Source organism: Sminthopsis crassicaudata, chromosome 2 (assembly GCF_048593235.1).
Source record: "Sminthopsis crassicaudata isolate SCR6 chromosome 2, ASM4859323v1, whole genome shotgun sequence".
NCBI classification, from domain to species: Eukaryota; Metazoa; Chordata; class Mammalia; order Dasyuromorphia; family Dasyuridae; genus Sminthopsis; species Sminthopsis crassicaudata.
The window spans coordinates 519946628-519966654 of NC_133618.1; the positions used below are offsets into that span (position 1 = coordinate 519946628).

The window sequence follows — 20027 nt, forward strand, 5'->3', positions numbered from 1 at the left end:
ATATTTCTCCTCCATCCTCTCACATCAGCATCCGATTAAAATATTTGTGGAATAGCGTAGGCAATAAAACAGGAAACACAGTCAACCTTGTAGCTCTGGGAAAAATGCACTTTTGCTCTCTGCTTCCTAACTTAGCTTATTCTTGGTGTAAAGGCAAGCAAATGAGTGTCACAGTTGTTTTCCATATGGCAGAATTGGTATTAGATTATCTGGAATTAGGTCATACTTCTATTCTGTGTACAGAATGATGCATGCTCCTGAATCACTGCTATGGGACAGTAATGGGAAAAAGCCATAGAATTATATTTGTGGCCCTTAACTGTCATGGAACCCAGGGTACAACAAGGAGATTTGCTAATGAACAATTAAAGCTGCCTACTTGCACACTAGAAAGTTTAGAATCTTTTCTAAATAAGTTTAGGCTGCTGAGTAGAAAAGTCTTCATTTACAGTTTGCACGTGTCTCATTTCCGGAGAGGAAAGATACATTTTTAGCTCTCAGATGGTTAGCTTCAAACTAGATTGAATGATAGAGGAAAAACTCTTTCCTTTTGGATATATTCAATTCCCACAGCAATACATCTCCTTTCAAGAAATTATTTTCTTCCCTGAAATGAAGGATGTTCTACATTTTATCCTTCATGAATTGGCATTTTCATCAACCAAATAGGTGGGCAGACCAGCCTAGATGAAACAGTTTCCACATGTGAAACTCTTCTGTTTAAATTCATTCAAATATAAAACAGAAGTCAGTGGCAGTGGGCCCTAAATTTAGAAAACATTTTAACTCTATAATGCAGTGAGTCATGAAATATTCTGCTCAAATAAAATAATCTGATATTACTTCTCTTAAATTCCTATGCTAACAACTTTTCAGAGAAGCAACATAATATAATAAAAAAGTACAATGCTGAGAGTTAGGAGGAATAGGTAACTATTCTCCTGTAACTAATTTGTGGTGAGTAATACTCAACTTTTCTGTGCTTTTGTTTCCTTCTCTGTAAACTTTTAATATAATACTCATTCTAGCTATCTCATAGAGTCATAATAAGGATAAAATGCATACATCTGAGAGTAACATATCATCACTCAAGGCATGAAACAAAAGATGTTATATAAAGTCATCAACTAAAGAAAATCTGTCTTGCTTTGGATGTTTATTCTTACCTTTAAAATATTCTATCCACTAGACCCCATATATTAACTTCAAAACATCTAATGGATGAATAATTTTATAAGAGCAAGGAAGGTTTCTTTCATTATAACAAGGTTTTGAAAATCTCTAAAACTTCAATTAATTTTTTCTAAGCCAGAAAATTACATGCGTCCAACTAAGACAACACACACACATTTTCTGAATACAAGAAATATTTATGATTAAACTACCTTTCCAATACTAAAAATATGCTATTTCCCTTAGTCTTGAGAATAAAAATATATCAAGTTTGAGCTAAAAAGGCCTGTTCATATTACTTTGTACAACCTGTCTATAGATGAGAAACTGTAATTGTTATTTTAGATAAGAATTTAATTTTGTAAACAAGTTTCAACTTTTCAGAAGGAAGGGTAAAATTCCTAGAGAAATTTAAAAAAAATTAAATGACCATTAGTCAGTGCTTAGGCCAGGCCTAGAACAGTCTCATTATTTCTAGGTCAATGTTAATTATATATTATGATAGCTTCTACAATACTGTGCATATTCTATGCCATATAAGCTGCTATGTGAAAAGGATTACTAACCCAGTTTAAATAAACAGCACAGGACAAAATTTCTGATCACATAAAATGTGATGAAATAGGCATTTAAAAACATTTCAGATAGTTTAAAATAATTATCTCCTTTCATATTACACAAAATCCTAGTTTCATCACAGGGTCACATAGGCTGCTTTTGCAAACTAGAAATGCTGAATATGAAGTACAAAATCAGGCTGCTTTAAGATACAAAATCCTGCAAAGAACATGAGTAGAGTTGATTTGGAGTATGAGGGGTATTCTGTAGAAAGGTGTAAAATTTCAAATAAATTTCAAGAGCACATAAAGGAGAGACTTGGCGAGATGAGTAAGATTTGACCAGAACTTGTGCCAAGTTCCTGGAAATGCATGAATGCCACTAGAGAATATTGCCATGTCTTCCACTTTTACTATTACAACAACTGCTTAATAATCCATACCTGAATTCTGTGCAGGGCAAGGCTGGCAAGGCTCCCCAAAGGCATATTCAGTGCTGGCACAGCAGCATTCAGACTTAGTAACTGCTCCAAACAGAGGTTTGACACATTGTCCTCGCTTGTATCCACCATAACATGTACTCCGCATGTGAGTATCTACAACAGGAAAAAAAGATCACATTATCTTATTGAATCTTCAATCCTTGTTGAAGCATGTTCAAAAGCTTCAGAGCTGGTCCTGAACTGTGCCTATTTCCTCAATGTTCTGATTTACATTGATATATAAGATTTCTGTCATCAGGGTTTTGTGGTACATTAAAAAAAACTCACCTCCAAATAGTGGAAACTTAAATGTCAGTGCAGATGCTGTCAACTTTCCTAAGTTACCATAGGCGGGAAATTATTTCCATAATAGCCAAGCTCATGGAATGATAATGAAGCATTTTAGAAAGGCAACTGATTCTCCAAATAAACCTGGGAGTTGGGTAATGCTTGGGTTAGGAGGATTTTATTTTGCATATATTTATTTTATATATTTATTCCTTTGACCTTCCCAAGCATCATCCTATTGCAGGAGCAGGAAGGTGGCCAGCAGAATGGGAGGAAGAAAGTGGATTCTTACTAAGCCTGACCCTTTTCCAATTCAAACATATTCTAAGGAATATCCAGCAAAAAAAAAAAAAAAAAAAAAAAAAAAAAGAAAGAAAGAAAGAAAGAAAGAAAAAAAAAAACACCTCAAAATAGTACACAAAGTTTTTCTTTATAAAAAGTCACATAATATGACTAGGAGATTTTAAAATAAGCTGCTTCATATTTCAATATTTTCTTCTTTAAGCTCTTTTGAGTAAGGAAAGTTGAAAATTTTCTGTCAAATTAGCTTCTCTTTGGAGAAAATAATGCAAGCAACTTGACCCATTTAAAATAGATATCATTAAAAAAATTTTGTCCTGCTAAATGTGTCCTGTTCTAAACCAACTATTCTGCAAAAAACCAGCATTTACATACTCTATAGAGTTAGAGCAAAAAATTATCTTAATAAAGAAATGCAGCAAAAATACTAGGAAGATGAATTAAAAACATTGTTTTAGGTAAACAGAAAATGTGGAATAAAAGATTTTAATTTTATAATTAATAAAGAATGCCCTCCTTTTATGCTTAAATTTAGAAGTGTTTCATCATGTTACACTTATATCTTAAAATGAAAGGTAATGCACTATTTAATCAAAAAAGAAAAATGTTTTTGTTCTTATTAATAAAATGTTACAATGTCATCAGGACAAGAGAGTGAGATAGGCATTTTACTTTTTCATGTTTCAAAAATCTTAATGCCTACGAACAGATCAAAAAGATTCATTTCTCAAATTCCTATCTCTTTGGGAATGCTTATACAGCTACATGACCCTCCATATTACCATGAATTATATTAACTAGTTTTTGGATTTTCCATATTTCTTGTCTTCCACTCACTACTCTTTGGCTACCCAGATGTTCATTAAAACACTTACCAAAAGGGAAGGAAAATAGAGAAATGACAACCAAATTTCTACAAGAAAATAAACAAGGAGAATGGTGAAAATTGAAAGAAAAAATCTGGCCCCTGAAGGTTTGTTACTCCTTACTTATTAAAGATCACATACATTACGTAGCTATCGTTTTATTCTATTTTTTGGCATAGAGTTCATTTGATGCTGTCATTCTCATAACCAGTTTGTCTTACCAACACACACTCGTCCATCTAGACCCACTGCCAGTCCAGGGAAACATTCACATCGATAGGATCCATCTGTGTTCACACAGCGTCCATTCATGCAGATTCCAGGTGTTTCACATTCATTAATATCTAGAAGAGTAAATATCATATTTAAAATTTATTAGAAATTAAAACGTTTTAGTTCACTGCTAGAGTATCAATTTGTATCCACATGTTTTAACTTTGGGGGTAAGGTAAAGAAGAAAGAGAAAGAAAGCAACAACAGTTTTTTTTAAAAAGTATACTTTCATCTTCTTTCCAGGAAAAAAAAATTGGCAAGGAAGAATCAATTGTTTAAATTTTTTTCTTTCACAATAAGCTATCTAAAAATTCTTTCACAAGATATGTTAACCCAAAATAAGCATCACAGAGGCAACTGCATAATTGGAGGAAGGAAGAAAGGGACTCCTTAGACAAAAGGCCCTGTATAATGCTTCACAAGGCAATTCCTACAGCATTGCTACTCACTTTGTAATGTAAGAAGCCAGGCTCAATAGCAAATTACATCTTTGACCTGGTCAAAGTTTCCTCTTTTGGCATTCACTTCCTAGGATGATGCCCATCCCCAAACCACTCACACCTCACGAGGACTCTGGGACAATTTGCATGACATTTCTGGTTTTATAAGACTTGTTTTAAAGTACATCTCATTAATGTTTTACTGGAAAACTGAAGAATTGCCTCAGAAAAATAAATATGGAAAAATTAGATGACCATTCTTGGCCAACAACAGCACTAACTACTATAGGTACCCAACAGAGGAGGACATTTCTTAAACAATGAAAGTATTTTAGAGTATACTACATTCTACATTGTGTATCCAGGACTAGTAAAATATTTTATGGGACATATCCTAATAAGAGTGGGCATTTATTATTGACAAGAGGAACATACTTTTTCTTCCTTCAGAAGGCAGATTTATTCTAAAGCACACATAATACTTACAAGCAAATCACTTTATAACAACTCTTAGTGTACACAACAGCTAGTGTGTATGACTATTTCCTCTTTTCTGACCTTAAAAAGGCAAAGTGAGTGAAATACCTCTCTGTTTTACTTAGATTATACAATTTGGCACAAAACATTTCCAAATTGTCCAAGAGTCCACATTCAAATTGTGTTTTAAAACAAGAGTTATATTTAAGCTTATGAACTCAGCTTGGTTTTGTTCTCCCTGTCTTTTTTGTTGTTGTTATTGTTCTATATAAGATGTACTATGAAACAGGATCAACAAGGCTCTAACAGGAAGTATCTGAAAGCTTTTTAAAAAGACACATAGAATGTAGACACAGGCACTTCGCTCTATCTTAGGCTGACTTCCTATTATAGCTGGTTAATTGCAGGAATGACATTAAGTTTTTTTTTTTTTAATACAATTTTACATATCCCAATTTTTGCGGGCTCAAAGCTAAAATTCTCAGAGCAATGTTTGAAAACTTAGTCCAAGGTCTTGAATAGGAAATTTAGTGAGTCTGGGAATAAAGCTAAGGATACTCTTGTGTGTATTTCTTCATTAGTGCCATGTGGATTGGGCTTTTTGTAGTCATATGTTCAAAAAAGATGACAGAGGTAATAATAGGGATCAATGTCTCTGGTCACCAAACTAAGATCTAGGAAAGATATCACTTAACTTGTGATATGTTTGATAGGTGAAGAGGAAAAACTTATTTATTTATATAGGATGTCACTACTAATATCCATACTAATGTCCTTGCACAGGGGGCAAGAAGAAGATTGCCAAAGAGGTCAGATCTGGTTTCTTAAATAGTTTCTTCAATATCATCTGCACACCATATTTATTTCTAAATGGCAAAGTCCCAGATCATTGGCAATCTATAGAAAAGTTGTAGGCCAGTATAGTATGAAAGAATATAATAGCATACAAAACCAAAAGGGCCTAACATTCACAATACTGGCACATCTTTCTTGTTAACAATTTGTTTGGAATTCTTCCCTGACAATTCCAACCACAATTAATCTCTTATTCCTCTGAAAACACTTGTATGCAGTCTGAATCATACAATTTAGTATTTTCTTAAATACTGTTTTGTATTACATACCTTTTCATTTTCCCAGTTTAAACTCCTTGAGAACAAGAACTCTTTATTACTTCCTTTATGTGTGCCACAGTACTTAGAGTATACTTAGAATATAGAGTAGCCTGAGCTAGGCATAAAGTTGGCCCTAAATATTTTTAATTGATTAAATAAATGGAAATACATAGAAGAATCATTTCCCATGATCAAAACTGAAACAAAACACTCATTTTCTCTTGCTTTTTCATAAGTTTCTACCGTTATAAGAAATTGATATTAGGATCATATAGGATCCCATATAATAACCCAACCAAGGGACTGAAGTTCTTTTAGGCTTAGGGTAAGGCTTATATGTTTATTAAAGCCTTTTCACATATAAGGAGGTCTCTTTCTTCAAAATACCTTAACCAAAGCTGTCCTAGAGCACTCAGAGAATAGATGTCATGTGACTTTATCCTGCTTTCTCAATCTTGGAGAGTTCAGATATTCTACACCTCTCTGTCTGAGACTGAAAGCCAAAAGGTTTTGAATATAGCATTTTAACAGATCTCCTGGACCTGTTCTAGGTATGAACTCCTATGCCAGGTCTTCCATCCCAGACCTTGGACTTGGGTCCAGCAATCCACTCATCCATGGCTACAGAATACAAGAGACTCTAAGCAAAAAATTCTGACGCCAGTGATTCTTTTCAAGATCTTAAAATTCAAATCATTTTTATTTCTTTTCAGAAACAAAATGGAAACCTGATCAAACACTAAGTTTCCCCTTATTTTCAAGAGTATATTACTTTTTTTAAAAAAATCTCAGTATTGCCTTAATCCCCAGAGCAATGAGGTTACTTTAAAAGTTACCAAACTGAATAAATATGGCATCTTGGCTTGTATTTTGTTTATTTCTTCTGTTGAATATTATTTTCCTTAACATTTATGGATTCTGAAAAAAGTCCCTATTCTTTATGGAACATGGAAGAAATTATGAAAACTTAACTACTACAAATAAAATTTTTTATATTCTCTCCAAGCGGCAAACAAGAAGTGACAACTAAAATGCTACAGTGGTTCAACTGTAATTATCTTCCAAATGTGAAGATAAGACACAACTCTATATATTCAGGAAGGTGTCCAAATATCTACCAACACAATGAAACTAATGTCTACTAAATATTTTGATCCATTTTTAAAGAAATATTCAAGAGATCCTCTGGGAAGCCTCTCCTCTAGTCATCTTGACAGTTTCTCTGGGTGACTAGGTTTCAAGTACCATCCTAGTTAATCTTACTAAGCCAAGGAAAGTTACATCAAATATTTGGAGGAATAGAGGGCAGAAAGAGGAAAAGTCAATCAGAATTCTAACATTTTTGTATTGGCTAGGCACTGGCAATACAAAGTAAAACAAAAATAATCCCTGTTTCTCATGAGTTTATTATTCAATGTATAAATAGTTAAATACATTCAATATATACATAGACTAGATAAGAAGGTACTCACAGAGGAGAAGGCACTAGGAAAGATCACCTGCTGAAGGTGAACTTTAAGCTGAACGTTGAAGAAAGCAAAGGAAACTAAAAGGTGGAGATAGGGTAAGAGAGTGTTTTAGGCATAGAGTTCAATTAGTGTCAGAAATGGGAAGGTGAGGAGTCATGTGCAAAGAATAGCAAGAAGATCAGTATCAGTGCAGTATATGAAGAGAAACAAAGTTATAGAAGAATGAAAAGGTAAAAGAGTTCAGGTTGTGAAGAATTATGAAGATCACTCCTCTAAATAATATATTTCCTTGAAAAGATAAAGAAAAAATTTGTTAAAATGTGTACAGTCTAAATTGTGCAACACAAACCTTTGCAGTAACGGCCATCTGATGCCAACTGGAAGCCAGGTTTACAAATGCACTTAAAACTGCCATCTTCATTGATGCACATTCCATTGAGGCACATGTTTCTTATGCTGCATTCATCCATATCTAGGGAGAAAAGGCAAATGTGAACAATGCTAGGCACTAGGGATATGATACAAGTACAAAGAATAAAACCATCTCATTCGCAAAAAGCTTAAACTCTAATAGGAAGAACAATATGTACACATAAAACTACAGGATAAATAAGAAATTGTTAAATGCAAGGTAACTCAGGAGGGATGCACTAATGGTTGGGCAAGCAAAAATAGACTTCACGAAGAAAATGGTGTTTGAATTGCAGCTTAGAGAGAAATTCTGTGAGGTAGATAATATGAGGAATGAGAGCCATTACAAAAATATGGAGATGGGAGATGAGGAACAGAGAGAACAACAGTTTGGCTGGACTGCAAAGTGTGAGAAGAGAAGCAATGCCCAATGAGCCTTGAAAGACAGGTTGGGGCCAGAAGATGAGGACTTTAAAGAATCACTGCAGCTGACTAAGGAGTGACAAAGCTTGGTCTTACTCAAAGGAATGCCACTTCAATAAGTGTGTAAGACAGACCAAAGTAAAGGGAGACTTGAGGCAAGGAAGTCTAATCAGGCAAAAATGAGTAGAGAGACCAATTCTCCTGAGTATATATAGAGTGAAAGGTTATGATATAAGAAATATTGTGGCTTACTTTTGTCTATATATATATGCATATATATATATATATGTGTGTGTGTGTGTGTGTGTGTGTGTCTATCTAGATGTACACACACAATGTGCATACAATATAAACATATTTCATATGACCAGAGGAGTGGGTATGTAAAAAAATCCACTAAGAATAACAACACTCTTCTTTACTGTAGTAAACTAGCATTAATTTAAATGAAACACATCTCATGCTCAGTGTGTGCCCAAACACCATCAGGCTAAACTGATTTGTGTAATACAAAATGAAAAATGTTGACCAAAAAAGACAATAACACACATTTTGGGAATATTGCTTGATGAAAACTAAAAAGTATTTTTTCCAGACTAGAATGTACTCTGATTTCACACGTTCGTATTACTGCTAATGCATGAAACTGAGTGAAAAAAAGAAGGAATAATTAGAACTAAAACTAATGGAATTCCAAATATATCCAGACTTAATCTTGGTTCTGAAATGCCGGTAAATCAAAAAGCAGCTTGTAGTTTGAGGTAATACCAAAAAGAAGTAGGAAAGAATGGATTTCCAAAATGCCTGCCTCTGGACCAATAATTAAAACGAGTGCCAGCTAACCCCTAAGATCCCCAGATCATTGTGACATGTCTTTAAATGTATAAATGTATTTCATTTAATATTGCAGCTGTCTTGGATGGCATTTGCACTCTAGACATGTGTGTTTTCTTTTCACTTACAGCCTAAATCAGACAAAAATAATTTATGGTTTTTAAAAAAGAAAAAAACCATGAATCTATCCCAACTGGGAATTTTGGCATTAAGTCTCTGAGCTGAATCACTGAGATAATATTCTGCCAAAAATGTTTCTAAGAACAGTCTTGAAATTCTTTTAATGTATGAATAGATTCTTGGGATCTTTCCCAAAGACCTTGGGAAACATGATAAAGAACATTCTTCATTTTTTGCTAAAGTCCTATGAAGTAGAAACTCATCAATTGTGTTCACTTTTTCTGGTCAGGCAAAAAGTGGAAAAATATAATAGCTAGTCAGGATAATTCGAAGAAAGAGGCAAAATTTACAATAAAAGCACTGGTTCAGTAGACCAATGGTGTCAAAATCAAATAGAAACAGGGGCCACTAAACCATACATTAGAATCTCTTCAAGCTGCACAATGAGTTAGTTTTCAAATGTATTATTACCTATGTTTTATTGTATTTTTGTAAATTTCACCAAATATTTTTCAATTATATTATAATCTGATTCAAGCTACACCCTGGAGTGTTATGGGATATGTGTAGCCCAAAGGATATATGCCCGACCCCTCTGAACTATAAAATGTGAAATGTGTAACTCAAAATTTATAACTGCCCATGAAACAAATAAAAATTTGTTAATTATGAGGTGGTAATTATTAAAAGGTCCCATTTATATACTGCTTCACAAATTACAAAACACTTTCTTCAGAACTACCCTAAGAGGTATATAGTGCAAATATTATTATAACTATTCCTATTTTTCAGATGAGGAAACTGAGGCTCTGAAAGGTTAAATAAATTGCTCAGCCACATAACTAGTTAACACTAGAGCTGGGAATTGAACTTTAGTCATTTAAATTTAAGTTAAAATTCTTTTGCTACCTCTGTTTTTACTTCTAGACAGAGGGCTCAAATCATAAATAACCAAACTACATACAGTTAAAAGTAAAAGGCACTTAAAAATGCAATTTTAAAATTTCTCAATGTATAAAAAGATAAACTGAGAAATATTTATTTGAATGAAAAAAGGATTCCTTATAGAGCTCCTCGGTGCATTTAAATTATTTGTTATATAAATCTAAATTATATATATATTTTTTTTCTCCTGAGGCAATTGGGGTTAAGTGACTTGCCCAGGGTAACACAGCTAGGAAATGTTAAGTATCTGAGACCAGATCTGAACTCAAGTCCTCCTAACTTCAGTGGTACTCTAACCACTGCACCACCTAGCTGCCCCAATTATATACAATTCTTAAAGAATACATTCCACTGTATAAAATGAGACTGTCTCCCAGATTAAGATAAATAAAAAGGCTTTTTAGCATTTTGGTTTTTGATAAAATATTCTATTTGGTTTCATTAAACTGACAAAGATCTTGAAGTAGAAATTTTAATACAAAAGAAAGGGAATAATATCAAAAAATTTCTACCTTCACAATTTTTCCCATCACTTGCCACATGGAAACCAGCATTACATACACAATGGAAACTGCCGTCCGTGTTTATACAACGTCCATTATTGCATATCCGGCCATTCTGTAAACATTCATCAATATCTAAAAGCAAAAGGAAAAAAATAACAAAATGGAAATGGATTATTTTTTTTAAAAAAGGTCTATTTTCATTTTTTCTCCAACTATCCTCACCTTATTTTCTGATCTCATCTCAAGAGTTAATTCCTTCCTTTCCTATATGTACTTGAGTGGTACAATGGATCACAGATAATTTAAAATTTAATGGAATTTTTAAAACAAAAAATTACTTGTTTCCTTTTGATTCACGTAAACAAATTGGATTTAAAAATCAATTATTTTTCAAAATTAGTTTCTTTAGAGGTCTATGTACATTATTAGGATTCTGGATTTTGGTTAGTAACTGTCATATTCTTAAAAGAAGTCCTATAATTGGACATATCAATCACAATAAAACAAGTTATAATGAAAATGATCATGCTAACTTTTATTCCTCATTTAATGCAAATGAATTATACTGTTTGAAAATAAATCACAATTTGAAAAACTCTCTGCACACAGTTGTATTGCTTTCATATTAGGTTGTTTTGTGTTGTTGTTTTTCCTCATCACTTTGTGAAGTACTCATGCCAACGCAGCATTTTTCTCCTTTTTGTCTTTTGTTATAGCAAGTTAAACTGTAGTGGCTGGGGGTAGAATCACTTCAAGTGCCCACAATTTGATTACAGTAAATTCTTATTTTGTTTCAAAAGTTCCTGATCAACTAAATGAAGGTAGCATGACAGACCTGATACATTCACATTTCCTCAGCTTTTCAGATTAGAATTCAAGAAACTATGAAAGCACATGAGTACTTGACAATGGTTGTCAATTGGTAATATAATCTTTTCCAAGGCCCATCTGCTACAGAATAAAGTTCTCCTAAAAGATGTGGAACAGGGGATGGTATAGGAGGGAGGTGGGAAAGATAATCTGTGTGTGTTTATATATGTGCACTTCAAATATTTAAATGTGGCCATATAAAAATATATGCATATGTATTTGTGTTTGCATATACACAAATATGTATCGCTATGTATGTACATGTATAGATATGTATAAGTGTTACATTGTATATTATTTTTGCATATATATCATATTTGAAGCAGTCAAGATAAAGATAAATATACCAAAAAAAGCCCTATAAAAATTATGTATCTTCTCAACCTCTTTCTATTTCTAGTTATCAATTCAGTTTTTATTTTTAGGATTAAAGATTATCAATTTCCTAAGAGATATCTATCTCCCAGTCTTTAGTTGTCTTCTCCAAATACCACTCAATTATCCTTCTAAAGATAACAGCATAATCTTCTTGATGTTTATCACCTGCTCAAAATGGCTCACTACTACCTACTGATATACAAAGACCAAATTTCTTAACTAGAAATTGAGCTCTACTCAAACTGGTCTACTTATACTTCCCCAAGTAGTCTTGTACCATTCCATCTCATGTCTTTATTTATGTTACGTTCTGGAGTCACCCTTTACATCACTACCAGATGAACTTCTTTCAACTGTCAAGACCCAACTTCACTACCTCCATATAACTTGTCTTATTCCACTTAAACTAATGTGATCTCTTTTTCCTATGAACTTTTATACATAGTTAAAATCCTGTCTGAAATTTTCAGTTTGCTTGGTGCCTGCCTCATGTTTTATATGAGACAATTTCTCATTGACAGGGATTGTTTTACTCATCATCATATCACTCTTAGCACACTTCAAGGATAAACAGAATTTTGCTAGTCAAAAATTAGAGCAGAAAGAGAATTTCAGGCAGATAGACCATTGTGTGTGGAAAACAAAGAGAAGTCTATTTGAGGTGGAATATATAACAATACTTGTAAGGAACCAGTGAAATTAAGGTATTTTGGGGTCAGATTAGGGAGGACCTTGAATGCCAGACCAAGGAATTTGGACTTAATTCAGAAGAAAAGAGGGAGATCTGGAAGATTTCTAAATAAGGGAAGTGATGAGACAAAAGCTGTGCTTTAGTAAGACTGATCTGACAGCAAAGTTTAGGTTGAAACAGCATAGGAAAAGACTGGAGCCAAGGAGATCAACAAATATGGTATTGCAGTATACAGTATTGTAGTGATTGAAGTAAAAACTATTAAAAACCTGAAATTATTGTCCTATTAAATTTTCAGTCAAGGGTGGTTCTTTCAAATCTTCTGCTTTAAGGTATTTTTAAATGATAGCTCAGTAAAAATCTATATCTTTACTGAATTTCCTAATTTAGGAAGGTCTAATTGGCTTATTCCATAGTTAACTCTAGCTCAGAAATTGATTATAGGCAATAATAGTTTAGAATCAGTAGTAAAGAATATTAGATTTTCCTTAGAAAGAGAAATTTACATCAAATATATTAAAGCTAAAAGGTGTGTGTGGGGGGGAGTTGGAAAACAATTTAAATTTGTTAAGAAGAAAAATATTTTCATGCCATGCTAAATCTTAACTTCTAGCTATGAAAGAAACACTATATTTTACCTCGACATTCTGTCCTTGTCAATGTGCTCTGATACCCAACTCGACACTGACAAATGTAGGATCCTTGAGTATTGACACACTCTCCACCTACACAAGGATTTTTCTCACACTCATCAACATCTGTAAAATATAAACAGTAAATTATTAGTAGGAAACTAAACAATAAGAATGTAGCTACAAGAATTCTTATTTTGTTTTGTTCCTTTTTTTTTAGTTTGGATATACCTATCTTGCTTGCCAAGGATAAAAATATAGCAACCACTCCCAGGCTTGATTCCAATATTGATTGGGATACTTTGCTCCATTTTCCCACCTTGGACTAGTTTGCTCTTCCTTAAGTAGCCCAATGGCCCTCCATTTTGAGCTCATGACAATGTGGATAGCCACACAGCTTTAGCCCTACTGCAGATTAAAAATAAAACTCAAGCAACCCACCAGCCTCAGCCTCCTCAGGAGTAGGCATTACAGGTGTGTGGAGTGCTACATCTGGGAGCAAGAATTTTAATAGTTTTTTTTTTTCCGTCCATGTATAAAATGTCTTACTTCAAAACTTCAACAATCTGTTATTTGATTGGCATGGAATTCCCTTGAGCAATATAGATTACAACTTTTTTTTTAAATAATCAGTCAGTGAATAAGTATTTGTTAAGCCCCTAATAAGTACCAGACATTGTTAGGGATAGGGATTGGACATATCCCTTTTCCCCTCTAATCAATGCATATTTGCAACTTCTTTTTAACTTATGATCTTGTAGAGGATAAGAAAGCTGTCTGGAAACATAAAGCCAGTATGTGCCTTTGAAAGGCCTTGAACACAGCTCTTGTTGACAATAATATCAAATCTCTATCCACTCCACAATAAGACCTCTCACTTTCATTTACTGTGGTAATTCTAGAGGCAATGGAGAAATGACTGCAAAAAGTAGGAGGTCTTCGGGAGTCTCTATGGCTCAACATTTTAATTCCTTGGGGACAATCTTATGAGATTTGAAAATCTTACAAAGCCATTACAGACTGTTAGCCCATCATTGAATCTATAATTGAAGTCCTTCTAGGTTGTCAGGCCCTGGTAAAGATTATCTTCTAAGAGAGGCTTTGAGATAATGGGGATAATTATGAGTGATTACTATTCCATTGCTTGTATTTTTATCCCTAGAACTTAGCATAGTGTCTGGTATATACTAAGGGCCTAAGAAATGTTTGTTAACTTTACCTGACATAAAGCATCAGAACAAGACTTTACTAATGATGCAAAAGACAACATTTTTTAAAAAATAAAAGATTATAAAACATCTAATGTTTTAAGAATGACTTTTTCTCTCTCATTTTGCACACAACTAGCACCCTACTCAAGTGAACAAATTTACTTTTGCAGATAAAAGAGGGCATTCTCTCTTCCCATAATTTTTTCAGAGAATATCTTTGAAGAGATAGCATAATCATGAGGGCAAACAGTTGGATGTGTTGGATGTAGATTAGATGCTGACCTGCATAAGTTAAATCTGACTATTTCTGACATTCTTTAAATACTAAAGAAGTTAGAACACTAGTTATCCTTTCTGAGTCTAGGAAATGGAAATATAGCTACCTTGGGATTTCCCACCTTGAGTTCTATAAACAACATTAGCAAGACTATAGAGGTAATTTTTAAAGGGAAGAATTTATCTATAATATAGTTTATACCCCCAATAAACACCTGCCACAAATTTCAGTAACCCACTAACCTTATATTCTCCCAGAATTTATCCTTATACTAGTATGTTAGAGTTAAACTAAATAAGCTCTTTGCAAATCTCAAAGCACTACATAAACGTTATTTTTATTGTTATTAGTCCCCAACATCTACATTCTCTCATTTCACAAATGATTAAATTGAACCCTAAATAAGTTAAGAAATTTGCCTGAAGTTCCCATTAATAGTTACTGACTGAATCAAAATTAGAGCTCAGGTTCATCTTGCTTCTTGTCCAATGCTTGGGGGGGCTAAAGAGGATGGACATATCACCCAAAAACTGAGCAGAACCAAAAATAAAAAAGTTTTTTTCTTTTTTCCTGTCTAAATCATTGATACAAAAATATAGTAGATAAAATTGCCCGGAATAAGAAAGATGTTTAGGCATCTAAGCAGATCATTAAAAAAAATGAATGAATGAATGAAAAAAAATTTTTAAAACTCACAACACTCACTTTTAAGTCAGAAAGACCCAAATTCAACATTTGCTTGTGATACTTAATAGGTAAGTCATTTAGCCCATCAGCCTCTGTTTCCTCTTTTGTAAAGCAGGAATATAACAGCGCCTACTTCATAGAGTTATCTAAATGAAATGTTATCTGTAAAGCACTTTGCAAACTTTACAGCTATATGTTAGGTATTCTTATCATCATCATCATCATCATCATTAGTGGATGCTTCTTGTAATTTTACTTCTAATCAGTAATAAAATTGATTCTATTAATGTCATTCACCTTTGTGTTACCAGCTCTATTAAATAGATAACAATTAAAAGAGTTTTTGCTTCAGTTTTAATCACTAAACCAGAGAGATTTTCTTTATAAACACTATCTATCAAAGATTATCAAGATTTGGAAAACAGGTAAAAGGACAGAAACAAAACATGTAAAGTGTTTTAAATTGGAATCATGAATAAACCTAGACCTTTATTCTGACAAAAAATTGAATTCTACACTGAACAAGTGGTTAGAGAATCACAAAATTTCATGGCCTCAGCATCCAGCTGGTCTAATCGATAGCCTCCTCCCAACCAAAAGAAAATTCCTTTTCATAAAACACCAGACAAGTGGTCATCCAACTTTTGCTTGAAAATTTCTAGTAAAAGTTACTATCTTCTGAGCTAGTTTTCCTTTGGAGAGCTATAATTGTTATTAATAGCTGCATTTATTTAATGTTTTAATATTTACAAAGTACTTTACATATGTATAATATTTCATTTAATGCTTAAAACAACCTTAAGAGTTATTATCCTATATTGCCCAAGGTCACACAGATGGTAAGTGTCTGAGACCATATTTTAATTTAGATCTTTCTGATTCTCCATTTTAGGCTTTAGCCACTGCACCAGTTTCCTTGATAGAAAGTTTTCCCTTACATCAATCTTGTTTCAAACAAGAGTATGTCTTTCAGGTATACAATAGTAAGAAGAGCCTGAAAGCTATATCTTAGAGTCACAGTGAGTCTTGTTTACTTAAGCCAAGTTCATCTATCACAGTCACAGCCCTATGAAGGCAGCTGTAAACTTATGGCCCATAAATGAGCACAAGTCTCCTGAATCAAATAAGGTCTCAGTGCTCCCTTACGTACCAAGGAAGGAATAACACATTTGCCTAGTCTAGAAAATCAGGAAATCTTGTTCTGTTCCTTGCCCTGCCACTAATCAGAACACTGAAAGGAGAAGTAACTTTTTTAGTGTTACACAGCTAAGGTGTGTCAGAGAGGGTTCACACCCTGGTGAATCTTACTCTTGAGGCCAGCTTTTCATTTACTTTATCACACTGTCTCTCAGAGGTTAATAAATGCTTAAACGTGCATAATAAATGCTTCTTTAAGTGAATTTATTTGAATTCTATTCAACAAAATATTTTTTTATATCTTTTTCAAATATAATGGCTCAGTACTAAGGATGCTTAGAGGCCTGCTACTAAAAGGGACCCTAGCAGTTGGAGGGAAAGGTAATAAAAGGTAATTCAGGCAAAAGAATGATGAGAGAAAAAACCGGCTGAAAACATATTAAAATAAGTAAATAGGCTAGTTAGAGGTAAAAAAGATAAGCACTAAAAAAAAAATGTCTCCATTAAAAAAACGTTTTTTGAAAAGAAAGAAGAAAGTGTAACAGAGATTCCTAAAATGTCTATTGTAATCTGATAAAAAAAAAATAAAAAGGGAGACCAGATGTTCTGGATGAACATCTGGGGCAATTCCAACTCTGAACAATTCATTCTGCAGGACAACTCTGAATATACTCCATTGGGGACATCTGACATTTTTATTCCTCTTTGCCTTTATCACTGTGATTGGTACACTTTTTAGAATACTCAATGCTTTAAAATTAGAGGAACTGTTGTGGCAGGGACCTGAGACTGTCATTAAACTGAAAATATTACCAAATTAGATCCCACCTATACCTCTCATCCCCACCATATCAACAAATCTGGCTATTTTACCCAGCAGAGATGTCAAATAGGTGGCTTACAGATTGGATTAGCTCTATAAACTCTTGAGTGTGGCCTAAATCAATTAAAATGTAATTGGGAAACAGTAATAAAATAAATAAAATACTATAAAACATTGATAATACAAAATTTTAAAGTTAAATCAAAATGCAATCCACAGGAATCCTTATTTATGGATTGATGACCACCATTTCTATTTAAATTTGACACTGTTAACTAAACCAAGTAGACTCAAAAGCAGGAAGACGTAGTTCTGTTCTGGGCTGATTACTATCTCCCTGGGAAAAAACCAATGGTAGACAGAAAGTTGAGCTCACTATTCCTATACCACTTATGGAAATAGTTCTACATCACATACCAATGCACTCTCCACGAATGTCAAGCTGGAATCCTTTGTTGCATTCACAGCGGTAGCTCCCAGGAGTGGGAATACAGTGCCCATTGAGGCAGAGACCCCGATACAGCTGGCAGTAATCTGTGATATTGACTGGCAACACTCCTACAAAAATAATTTTAATGGAGGTTAATGTTTGGTAAAATGATATAAATCATGAACATTAACATTATAGTGTATATACACTAATCACATAAAAGTAGTTATATCAAAAAAGATACTCTTTTCTGTATATTAGTAAAGCAGACACGTTGGGAATACAAATGACTAAGTGGAAGTGATTTTGGACTTCCAAAGTGATTTCTGCCCTGTCAGGAACACACAGGTGTTGAAGTGTGTCACTCCCCTCTTTGGCTGGTACACTATCTGGTAATAGCAGATAATCAGCAAGTAGATGGTGTTAACCAAATCAAGTGTGCATGGTATAACCTGTTGCAAAGATTGATTTTATACTTCTAATGTGCTCTGTATAATGTGCATCCTATAAATATCTTAATACTCTTTAATGGACAAGTTGTCCAGATGATTTTAAGTTCACTTGTTAAATTTAAATATAAACAAAAATTAAATAGAAAAAATAGGTATTAAAAACCCAGTATAACATGGAAAAAAAAAAAAAAGCAAGTGCCAATTCAATTCTTACGTGACGGTTCCCGAGATGGATAAGGCTCTGGGAGTTGTGGCCTTGGGATTGGTGGATAGATGCCAGGAGGCACAGGGACACCAGGAGGAACTGGACCACTTGGAGGGAAGACACCAGGAGGCAAAGGAATATCAGGTCTTCCAGGAACTATCCCAGGTAAGGTACAAAGCCTGTGGAATTCCTCTGGGAGGAAAAAATATCAAGGTTAAACTTAAGCTGTGAGAAAAATGTTACTTGTTTGCAGATTTTTATTTTGTTTTATTTTTTAGGCAACTGAGATTAAGTGATCACACAAGATCACTCAGAATCACACAACTAGGAAGTGTTAATTATCTGAGGTCAGATTTGAATCCAGGTGCTCCTGACCTTAGGGCTGGTGCTCTATCCACTGTGTCATGCCCCTGATAGTGATTTTTAAAAAGCAATCTTTCAATTTCATTAAAAGAAAAATTTGTTTCATGTTTATGTTATACAAAGGAGTGCTAGTCACAAAAGGAATAAAAGCCAGAGTAGGGCAGAAGTTATTGTTTTGGGGAAGTTTAATGTTTTGCACAGAAAATAAGGCACACGCACATACAGAACTATCCTATAAAGTAGACATTATAAGAGTGCAATAGAGACAACTATCATTTCCAATTTGGAAGGGAATCAAATCAGGAAGAGCTTTACTTTCAAGGTCACATTTGAGCTGGACCTTAAAGAAAAGGCAGTGAGGGGAAGAAATCTAGGTAAAGGGAATGCCATAAAAGATAGTATGGATTACAATTGTGCTCAGAGAGCACTAAATAGCCAAGCTTTGCTGAACCACAAGATGCATAAAGGGAAATAACATGAGATAAAGCCAGAAAGAGAAAAGTTGGGGGGGGGCAGGGAGAGTTTGAATGACAAGCTAAAGACAATTTGTAGGCAAGAAACTCTCTTATCACAAGGGACATAGTAAAGGCTCTGTTAGGAAAATTAATTTCTTGAGACGTTTTAGGTTATAGTGAAGGAAAGTAATCTGGGAAATAGTCTCATCCTTTAGAAGATTATTACCAGCCTTGACAATAAATAATGAGGACCTGAACTATGGCAATGGCAGCTACAGTGGAAGAAAATGGCTAAATATGAGAAAGACTATTGTCAAGCCTAGTATATTTGGTCATTCTGGGATCATAAGTGAATCCAGAAGGTTCTGAAGCTAGGGAGTTCAAGAATGAGTAAGAAATAAGGTAGTAAACATAGAAATTGCAAATTTTACCTTCTAGATATTTCCTGAGAAAATAAATAAAAGCTGCTCCCAAATGGAAAAAAATGAAGAAAAGGTTTGTTTTAAGAGGGATAAAGAGAACATATTAGTAGAAGAGGAAACAGATTAGAAGAAGAAGATACAAGGAAGAAATAAAACAACTAATGGACCAAGGACCTGAAAGAGGGCGGAAGAGAATGGAATCATAGTTAAAAGATGGAAAGGAGAATAATTTTTCAAAGTAGAAAGGGAGAGGGAATGGGTAGAAATATAGAAATTCTAAGGTACTGAAGGTAAAGTGAGGGTAATCATATCAAA

At 33.8% G+C, this 20027-nt stretch overlaps 1 protein-coding gene across 2 annotated transcripts in view; it reads right to left on the reverse strand.

Moving 5' to 3' along the window:
* Positions 1–20027, reverse strand: part of FBN1 (fibrillin 1) — a 267909-nt gene that overhangs the window by 99631 nt on the left and 148251 nt on the right. For both annotated transcript variants that reach the window (XM_074294433.1, XM_074294434.1), the window contains exons 10-16: positions 18482–18664; positions 17803–17943; positions 13257–13376; positions 10686–10811; positions 7790–7912; positions 3888–4010; positions 2174–2326 (exon numbers count right to left, since the gene is read on the reverse strand). In XM_074294433.1, the coding sequence (XP_074150534.1) occupies positions 2174–2326; positions 3888–4010; positions 7790–7912; positions 10686–10811; positions 13257–13376; positions 17803–17943; positions 18482–18664 (969 nt within the window). The remainder of the gene's footprint in view (positions 1–2173; positions 2327–3887; positions 4011–7789; positions 7913–10685; positions 10812–13256; positions 13377–17802; positions 17944–18481; positions 18665–20027) is intronic.